Raw genomic sequence first — 10911 nt, 5'->3', positions numbered from 1 at the left:
ACACTTCATAAATAATTTCAACTTATGCATTTTGATTTTTTAATCACCAGAAAGGTAGCACAGATTGTGAGAGTCCTACAAGATGGATACCAGGTGGTGGCAGTAGGCACTAACAAAGCAGGCAGTAGGATTAGGATGTGACAACATGGAGCGTTTTGGACAGAGGTGGCTTGGGACCTCTGCCTTTCAGTGGTGTGAGGAGCAGAAGTAGATCTTTGTGTTCAAGGATGTATGTATGAGTTCTCTACTGAATCCTCATTTCATGGCCACACACATGCAGGGGCAACTCACTTTGCACTTCTATGTCTGCCTTTTTGAGACACACACACACACACACACACACAAACGTATTGTATTAGGATTTGACTTGTAGTAGGAAATTAGCTAGCTAGTAAGTCTTCAAATGCCCACCATCTTAAGCCAATCCCTTGGAAAGCAATGATGGTCCATTTGTAAGATTTGGCGTGGACTGTGATGGGAAGCATTGTTGTGTGGGAAGCTTACACAGACAGGTCTGTATCCCAGCGGGAACATTTTGTTTCCTTTGGTCCTCTGGGCCAGTGACTTCACCAGTTTAGGCTTCTTAGCCAATGCCTTAGTCACTTCAGTGACATAAACGTTTTGAGATACAATTTATTTTTTAAAAATAACTCTTTGGTATTGTTGGCCCAGATTTGCTTTCCCATATAGTACGCACTGGTAGCTCTGTTGTGATTTTATTTTCAGCAGCCTGTCATTTCAGTTGTAACTTGAAAGCTGATTATATATTTATATGGCAGGCAACTGAGAAACTTTTTCTGTAGATTTTCATCATGTTATTTTAATAGGGATTGATGGCTAGACAGGATTGTGTAAGTGGGATTTTTGGGGAGAGGGAGGCTTGGTAGTTTGAAATAAGAGCAGGGTACCCATTATTTTAAGTTAGAACCAGAAATGTTCCATTAAAAAACCTGCAGCAGGAAATAAGAGAAACAACAGCCAACGACAAAAGAAAGATTATCTAATAACTCTAGGCAACAGGAATCATCTGGTGACCTGTCACAGTTATTAAAATGTCAGTGATCGCAAACGGGCAATTCTGACAAACAGGTCCAGACATCTCTCACATTTCACAGCTATGGGGAACTACTTCTGAGTTTTCTCACTCTGGGGCATCAACAGTGCAGGTGGACAAAGGATGATAGTGCAGCCTGGAGTCCAGCACCAATCATGGAGCCAGCAAGGGTCCCATTGACTCTTCTATCTGAGCAACTAACTGCTTGTTTAGAGTTAAACTTTATTCTCAGTCCATCTCAGCTGACTTGTGAAAAAATGTAGATAGGTACTCCCAGCCAATCAGAAATTTAAACTAAAAGCCACTCAGAGCCTAAAATTCCCTATGGGAACAACAATGTTAACTCTACCCCCTGATCTCCTATATGGACAACAGTCTGGATGGAAAATCGTCCTAGAAGTTGGTGTTTGATAAATGTGGAACACTATGAGAGACACACTTCTAAAAATTTACTGAAATTGGTTTTGGTAGTTATGGAGAGTCTTTTTTATTTATTTATGCAAGAGAAAAGCCAGCCTGGAGACTAAATAAACAACACAAATTTGAGCGAATAGACAGATTTGTTTATTAAATCTCCATTTCTATGATCAAGTTCCAAGAGGTATATCTAAAGATAAAAAAAGAACATCTAAAATTCATTGAAAAATATAAAGATGTGTTAAATAAGTGCGTTTTCCCCTACATTTCTTTGCCCAAATAAAATATTTGAAAATAATATTTTCATTATAATGGCGCAGAAACAAATTACTGGGGGAGTCACACACACATTCTTATACTGCTAATTTTTTTGGCTAACAAACAAAAGTAAAAGTATTTTCCAAACTCATGCTAAATTCATGTTTCTAGATTACAAAAGAGTACTGTGAAAAAAATACTAATTTTGGTGATGCTATAGTATTATATGGTATTAAATGAAGTATATATCATGCAGGCTGAAAAACTGGTTTCTTCACAGCCTTGCTGAAAGTTGTACTTCAGAGACAGAAAAGGAAACATTCAATTTGAGTTCTGAAGTACTGAATTTGCGGCAAGTGTTTGCTTCTTTGAAGCTTTATGGGCCTGAAGTACAATACTTCTGTTAGAGAAATGTGGAGTCTAGTCCAGTATTTCTCAATCTTTGCAACTTTAAGATGTCCGGACTTCGACTTCAACTGGCCCATCCCTGCAGTTTTCTTGGCAACATGCTGGCTGCGGAATTCTGGGAGTTGAAGTCCAGACATCTTAAAGTTGCCAAGGTTGAGAAATACTGGTATAGTCCAACATGCATTTATTAGGAAAGAAGTCTGATAAAATTCAGCTTTACCTCCAAGTCAATACTCATTCCATTGATAGGCATCTGTTTTCTGAGGCCAGTCCACACTTAACACTATACAGCAATGTTACAAAATAAGAATGACATCTCTTACAGTAATAATATGCACATTGTCTGGGGAGGGATCATGTATTCCCCTTTATTGAAGTCTCCTGGGATGCAGGTAGCCTTATTAAGGACAGGCTGTCTACATGTGCAACATGCTGTGTTGGCTGACAAAGGGCGGGTCGAAGCAAGATGGGCTACAGAGTGTGGCTGAAGCAACAATAATTGGTACTAAGTTGTATTGCTCTTCTCCCCTTCCTCCAAGGAGTTCAGGCCATCTAAAGATGTGTTAGAATAGAAGCAGAAAGGCTACATGCCAGCAGTGCTGAGAAGAAGTGGCTGATATTAATGCAGGTGAGGGCCCAGAAAGCCAAGCCATGCTTGATGTCATTCTTGGTTCTGGAGACTGTGGCATGGGAGCCAATGGTTAAACAAAAGAAATGGTTCCTGATGAAAAGCCTGGAAATACTTTGTTTTCCTCCCATGCTGAACCAACTTCCTTAAAACTCATAAACTGACACAAAGATGGTAATTTTGGAAACATGCTTAGCTTGGAAGGTGCGGTCCAGGTACTCGGACATCTCAACCTCAACTATTATGGTCTGAGGCCCTTGTAGCCTTTGCACCAGCAGGAGTTCTCCCGTCTGCCTGTCTGAGCGTTGCATCACAAAATGTCCTCGGCTGTTTCCTCCTATAATCCCAAACCGCAAACTGTCAGGACCAGGTCGTCCAGGGGCCGAGGCAGTTGCCATGCGGAAGAGAGGAGTGGGAGTGATGAGGTTGGATGGCAGAGGGAGATAATGGAAGGAAATTGTCTTGGGGGCTTGATGGCATAATCTGCTGTCCATGGGACATGGGTTCCGTTCGCATTGACTACGAAGGAAAGAAAAGTCAACAACAACAACAAGGTTTAGATCCCTGGAAAGAAACAGAGAATCCAACAATTTTATTTCCATTTATTCTTTGAGGCTAATTAGATACTGTACTTCTACAATTTTTTTTAAGCCATATTGGTTAAGAAGAAGAAATATCCAAAATGCATAATTTGATAATGCCTTTATTATTATTATTTTGGTTCCTTGGAGTCAGTTTTGATTCCTGGTGATTGCCTGGACACATCCCTGCAGTTTTCTTGGCAAGATTTTGGAAGTGGTTTGCCATTGCCTCCTTCCTAGGCCTGAGATTGAATGACCAGCCCAAGGTCACCCAGCTGGCTTTGTACCTAAGGCAGAACTAGAACTCAGGGTCTCCTGGTTTCTAGTCCAGTGCCTTAACCACTACACCAAACTAGCTCTCTTATACCTTTATTAGGTAAAGGTAAAGGTTTCCCTTGACATTAAGTCCAGTCGTGTCCGACTCTAGGGGGCAGTGCTCATCTCCGTTTCAAGCCGAAGAGCCGGCGTTTGTCTGTAGACCCTTCCGTGGTCATGTGGCCGGCATGACTACACGGAACGCCGTTACCTGCCCGCCGAAGCGGTACCTATTAATCTACTCACATTTGCATGTTTTCAACCTGCTAGGTTGGCAGGAGCTGGGACTAGCAACGGGAGCTCACCCCATCACGCGGATTTGAACCGCTGACCTTCCGATCAGCAAGCTCAGCAGCTCAGCGGTACAAATGGACATAAAAACTGAGGAATAGAAAAGAAGCAGGAAAGTTAAATAATTAAAATAGTTGTTTAAACTTGTTCTGCTTCTTCCCTTCTCCCCTCCTTTTCACATAACTTTGTTTGATGGTGAGTTCTGTAGCACTTGAGAGCTTCCACATTCCTTTAGAGTTACATATGGGGAGCAGAAAGTTGCATAATAGATGGATGTGTCAAAGGTCTTATTGTAACTGGGCATTGCATTTAGCTAGTCATTAGAAATAACAAATGGGGATAATGTTCCCCCCATATTACCAAAACAGAAATGCAGTTGTCTTTATATGGATCTTTGCAAATAGGGAATATACTTGTGCCAGATGTTGTATCTTTGGATTAGCATGCATAAAAGCAGACTTTGTTTACAAGGTTTCCAATCCAGCAAAGGAATTTATATGTGAAAAATTATTTCCATCTGTGGAGTGGCAGCAGTACCAGAATAAAATATTGAGGTAGGCATAAAAAGGATAGCATACATTTGGGTAAGATTTGAACATATGATTGTGCCTTTCCTTCAAGGACCCATGGGTACCAGTGGCTGGACAAATTTTTGTATTTATCTGAAAGAAACACAAGTATGGTGTTTCTTTCAAATATTTTCTATTTTCTATTTAGAATTAGGAAGCTGTCCAAATTCACCAAGAATACAGCAATGGAGATAGAGAAATTCTCTCTAATACCCCCTTTTGTGCAGTCATTCCATAAAGTATGGCTGCTGTGGTGCTACACATCTCCCTATCTTTTGCCCTCTTCTCTGGCACCATCTAAACATGGATTTCCTTCAGTAGATCAGAGTAAAATGGTCTGAAATAATCTAATAAAACCTCCACAATATTACATGTAATTTGAACTCTTGTTATATTACCAATTACATTTCTGGCCTCATAACGCAGAATTCCTGAGACAGTAATTATTTATCCAGACATATTAAAGTTAAAGAGGAAAATTAAGTCATTTTAAACCCAACTGATTCCAAAGTAAGAAGTTTAATCGTAAGATTAGCTCTCCCACCAAAATCAATGAGGCTTAAAGGTACTTCGCATTGGCTGGATTGTACCCAGAATGTTGTCTTAGTTTAAAGCTGCATTTTCTCCACATGGCTAGGCTGACAAGGCATGATATGTTTTGGCCATGTATCAAAGAAAATACAACAAGTAATCTTACTGACTGGAGGGAAACTATTTATATTGAATAATCCGAGATACAAGTTATAAAGTTTTCTGGTCAATGATCAAACAGCTTAACTGTCAAGTTATTCATTTTGATTTCAGTTTCACAAGGCATTTCGGAATCCACAATCACTGTGGATTTTCTGACTAGTGATGATTTCCTCCTTATCTCTTCAGTTACTAAAGAATCCAGCTGACAATGTGGGATCATCATAGTGTGGCAGGTGATGAAATGAATGTCCATACAGGGATGCAGTGCGTGGAGATCCAGCCATGCATTCTTTCTTTCTACTTTCTTTTAAAATGGCTGAATAATTATTAGCTGTTCACTTGTGAGTGCCATATTCCTGAATTTCAACTAATTGATAGCTCTGAGTGTGTTGTGTATGTTTGTGTGATACTGGGGAAGTGGCTACTTTAATTATTTATCTCTTATTTAATGTCCCAACCAAAACCCTATTTAAAATTGTGACAGCTTTTGTTTCATTTCATTTCATTTCATTTTTAATTCATAATTACTAATTGAAATGTTTCTTTCCTTGGAACATGAAAGGAGAATAACGAGCAAAGAAAACGCCTCTAATGAGCTACTTCAAAAGAAATGAATTAGAAGGAAGCTTCTAATTCAAGGAACTGTAGCCCTGACAAATCTCAGAAGAACTGCTGAACGTGAAATCAAATCATATCTTTAAAAAGTGGGATAAATAGTAACTTTTTGTTATTATATGCATATGCATGAGAGCTACTATGTGACACTTTAAAAATGCCAAATATACCTACAGACCCCAAAGTTACACACCTACGACTGTAATGGTATGTGGAGAAGACCTTGGGAGACTGGGCAAAGAGATGCTGCCAAGGGAACGGTCAGATAAGAGACAGCATAGCCCGCAGCTAGACAGCGGGTAGGGCAAGAAGCTCAGAAGAGACCCTCCCTAGTTTCTTGGGCTGTAAAGGAGATGGGGGGGGGGTGCGGGGAGAAATGTACTTTCAGACCTGCAAGATTCTGTCAATGCAGCTTTACAATAAAGTAGAATTAGCTCATCTGGTTGTGATTCCTATCTGCTTTACCCCACGAAGCCAACCATGGCATAGTGAAATCACATTGAAAATTATAAATGATGCCAGTTTCATGCTAAATCTTCAGTGAGGAATCAACCAATAGAGAAGCTTCAAGTGGTTAGCCACCAAAGCCACTATTTAATAATGGTATTTTGAATTAATTAACTGGGGGAGGGCATAAGATTGTTGTATTTTTATAATGGTAGCCACTTTTTACAGAAAATATACACTTAAAAAAAAAGCATGGCTTAATGCAGATTTCTGTTGTGGAAGCAGCTTTTTCCACATACTGCCTGCCAGAGACTAGGAACAATTGGAGTTGTAATCTAACTCATCTGAAGGGCACCATGTTGGGGAAATCTCATTTCTCTTTATACTTACAATGGTGATGTTTTCACATAGCTGACATTTCCATCAGTCTTGGGGCACTCTGGCTTGACACACTGAAAGCTTCCTCCTGTGTTAATGCATGTTGTTCCCCTAGGGCAGCTGTGCAATGAGAGTGCACATTCATCTATATCTGCAAGACCAACAGAAGAGTGAGTGACAGAGGAACGGATTCAGCACCTTTGGTGTTGGCAGATAGTCAACTCAAACAGAAACAGAGTAGCTGCCTTATACAGAGTCAAATTAATGGTCTGTCAATTTCAGTATGGTCCACACGGACAGGCTGGGTTCCACGCAGGATGCTTCCGCTGTCCTATTTGGAGCTGCCAAGGATGAAGCCTGAGACTTTTTGGATGCAAAGCATGTGACCTGCTACTGGACCATGCTGTTAAACTGGGAATTTGCTGCCATCCCCAGACCTAAAGAGGGGCATGTTCTGAGTGAAAGGACAAACTGCTAACCTCCTCTCTTCTCCCCAGTACAGAGCGTTAGACAGCAAATTCTCTGGAGCAGAGCCTTCAAGCAGCCCCCAGTGCCTGTAGAGCAGCTACTTTTCAAGAGAGGAATCTGGTATGCACATGTATGCGTGGATTCACTGTAGTTGAAGGGGAGAGGCTCCACACAGACTCTTCCTCTACGCGTTCAACTCCTGAGGTCTTTTACTGAACTGTGCTGCATATCATCAAAGTAACTGGCTTTCTCTGACTCTTGTTTTCATTTCTCAAAATATGTACAAAGAGTGTTGTTCACAAAAGAAGCGGGGAGGGGAGAGGAGATTGAAGGAACATCTGTTTGATGGCTGTTCCATATGCCAGCTATATATTGCAGGACCATTTGCCAGATAGAATCTCAAAACCACCAGATTTTGGTTCCTAATAGTGTCAAAGGAATCATATCACTGGAAACTCTCCCCCACCATGACAGTAATCCGTCTGGGCAGCCCTTCTCAACCACTATGTGGAGCAATTGCCACAGACAGAATTGGTTTCATGTAGATGTAGCTTCCACATGCTGGTTGTAAAGTCAATCAGTGAATGAATGCAAATGTTTAGATAATTCATTTTAAAATAGCCAGCAAAGTTCATCTGAATCCAGGATATAATCTGATGTTATGAATGGTGGTTGAGTCAGTGAGGATGGGCACTGCATGAAACAAGTGATTGGATCTTTCCTAGGGTGCCAGGGGCTGCAATCCTAGAAAAGTTGGTGGGGCCAAGATTAAAACTAAATTCATTGTAACTAATAGGATTCCTCATCAATTATTCATTTAATACTATTTGTTCCTTCTAATTTAAACAACCTTTGGATGTCTGTTGGGCTACACCTAAGATTTTAGGAGCCAAATGCAGACCAATTGCATTAGGATGTGCACTTCTGTTCTATAATGAGGCTAAAACATTTTAGCATTACATAAGGAATATGTGGTTTTCTAAGAAATAACAATAACTTTAAGTGATGGAAAAATGCAACAGGAGGCAACGCGGATGGGGGGTGGGGTTTATATGAGATTGCTTCCTTATTAGCCTATTACAGCAGAGAGTCCCAAATTTTAAAGCTGGCAAACACATTTGGACTTTTAAGAGTGTATTTGTAGGGACTCTTCTGAAATGGTTGCCATGTGGGTTAGGGGGGGGGGATGGTGGCTTAGGGGCATCCTCAGGTCAAAAATATCAAGATGGCAGCAGTGATTGTGTGATTGAATCCCTGCTCCTTTTTTATATATGTCACACATACAAAAAGTGGGTGGGGTTTTGATTTAATAGTCATAGCTGCCTAATTGGCTTTTTTGTCCCCCCTGTGGATGCCCTTGGGAGGCTTGCCAATTCAGAAGATGGCTGCCCAGGGTGGATGTGGCCAACCACAAAGCACTTAGGTATGGGGGAGAAAAGTGGGCCCCATAACTACCAGGTTATTCTTTATCATGTCAGCAAACATTTGTATTTTTGGGGGGGAAATGAATATTGTTCCATCTCACCATGCTGTGAGCATCCACCATTTTGTTTTTTGAGAATGGCTGTAGATTCAAGGCATTCTTGAAAATAGAGATGGTGCTGGAGGCTGTGCTTTGCGCTACAGCAGACCAGCTTCCTCTTTAATGGGGTTTAAAATTAAAATAACTTGTACAACTACTCAGATGAGGTAGAAGCTAAGAGTGCAATGTGGAGGTACACCAGTGTCCACAGATACCAACCTGAGGCTTGCAATCTATTTTCTTGACCAGACTTATTTTCTAGAGTAGTCACCTAACATTTAAAAAATCTTCTTTATTTATTTAATCCACCATTTCCTTAGCACTAACTATTTCCAATAAGGTATCTGCAACAAAAAATTGCATGCACATGTGCATGCATGAATGTAGGCTGTGAATATTTCAGAAATTATTCAGATAAAGTCATTTGGACCTTGCAACTTTGTTCAGGGTTCTGTGCAAGCTTGAACAAAAGGCTGCCTTAAAAGTCACATTCAGTTTAACAAGTGAATTCCTTAGAATTGGTATAGAAGAGTGTCGTTGTTGTTGTTGTTTTTAGTCTCATGCAGAAGCCTGAAAAATGTTAGACTCCTTTAATAAAGAACAGAAAGGTGCTACATTCACACTTGTGTTGGGCACGGGCATCTGCAGGACGGATCAAAAAAGTCAAGATGGTAGCCTGGCCACTTTTTACATATGTCACATACTGTATGTGATGTATGTGAAAAAAGGGTGGGTCTTTGTGTGGTCACAGATGCCATCTTGACTTTTTTAACCCACCACAGTCTCCCTTGGTATGAAGTCTGAAGCACTTCTTGATCCATTTTCAAAGCATGCACAATCTTAGTATACTTGTATGCATATGTGCACACAGGAAAAAGCGTAAATTGAGACAGTCGGATCTTACAGTATGTATAGTATGTACGCAAAATGTAAATATAGTGATGATGATACCATGGGATGATCTTCCATGCATAAGAGAGTGAATACAAGAAGAGCCAGTCCGGCATTTGGTTCACACAATAGCCAGCCTGAGCACAGGAACACTTTCCTTTTCATGTTATCCAGAAAGTGGTATTCAGATGTGTATAGCTTCTGTTACTCAAGTAACATATTAAACCCCAAATTTATGGCAGAGAATGTCTTCATGTAACTGTTTTGTATGTATATATGTATTTCCTTTATCCCTCCTGAATCTTTTATTGTACAATTTCATGAGATGATTTCAAGCACTTGTACAATATTACGATAAAAGGGGACAAAATTTTCCCTCTTCACTTTTTCTACCCTGTAGGTCATTTTACTGATCTCTTAGCTAACCCTATTTTGCCATAAGCTGAAGGCAGTTCTGTGCCAGAAAAGTTATTGTATCACAATTCAGTTTTTAGCAATCTGTGTCCATTTGTGTTTCCTCTCAGTGCATTTTGCTCCTGCTCTAGAAATGCTTGACAAAGGAAAGGTGGATATAAATTTAAATGGTTTTCTCAAGCGATTGGTCAGAACTTACAGCTGATTAAATTCAGGCCATTCTTCTTCTAAGGCTCATTTAAGCACACACTTCATGGTGCAATGTGCTTATTCAGGCTGAGGCAGCTCTTGGCACTTCACCTCCATCCCTTCCCACATACCTGAATGGCATTACATGAACATTTTGTTTGGGGGAATCCTTCTGTCAGCATTCACAGCTAGTATTTCACATTAGGCTGCATCATAAATGATAGCCAAAAACAGTCTCATCTGTGGGAAATCCGGTGCCCAGACTGTTAGCATTTTAACTAAGCATAAAATGGATCCAGCACTGAAATACATCAAGTTTGTTTTAATTAGGATTTGTTCAACAAGCCATTATTAGCTTGGGTCTTATGATATGCTAAACTATAAAGCATGATTTGCAAGCCACTGTAGTTGAAGTCATACAACATTCTAAGCCAAAGCAAAATAAAGCAATGATGATAAGCTTCTAAGTCTGCAAATCCTAGCACACACATTTCAAGTTCTCTGTGGCATGAAATGTTGCATGAAGTCTACACCCAGGAAGAAAAGTTATTTAGATTCTGTAAAATGCTGTCTGTTCTATGCTAAGTAAAAAGAAAGCTCTGTCACCTTCACAGCTTTTCCCATCACTGAAGAGCCTGTATCCGGGGGGGCAGGAGCAGTGGTATGAGCCAGGAGTGTTGACGCAAGCATGCATACAAAGACTAGGGGCTCCTTCCAGCTTGTAAATTTCACATTCGTTCACATCTGCCAGGAAAGAAACTGACATGACATTC

The 10911-nt window shown here is 40.3% G+C and overlaps 1 protein-coding gene across 1 annotated transcript in view; it reads right to left on the bottom strand.

Annotated features, from left to right (window-relative positions):
• Nucleotides 1-1516: 1516 nt before the first annotated feature.
• Nucleotides 1517-10911, bottom strand: part of FBLN7 (fibulin 7) — a 30561-nt gene continuing 21166 nt past the window's right edge. Inside the window, exons 6-8 of the mRNA XM_063302231.1 lie at nucleotides 10745-10882; nucleotides 6667-6805; nucleotides 1517-3284 (exon numbers count right to left, since the gene is read on the bottom strand). Coding sequence (XP_063158301.1) covers nucleotides 2912-3284; nucleotides 6667-6805; nucleotides 10745-10882 — 650 coding nt within the window. The 3' untranslated portion in view covers nucleotides 1517-2911. The remainder of the gene's footprint in view (nucleotides 3285-6666; nucleotides 6806-10744; nucleotides 10883-10911) is intronic.

The sequence above is a fragment of the Candoia aspera genome, chromosome 1, assembly GCF_035149785.1.
Source record: "Candoia aspera isolate rCanAsp1 chromosome 1, rCanAsp1.hap2, whole genome shotgun sequence".
In the NCBI taxonomy this organism is placed as follows: Eukaryota; Metazoa; Chordata; class Lepidosauria; order Squamata; family Boidae; genus Candoia; species Candoia aspera.
This window is presented reverse-complemented; position numbering and strand designations above follow the sequence as displayed.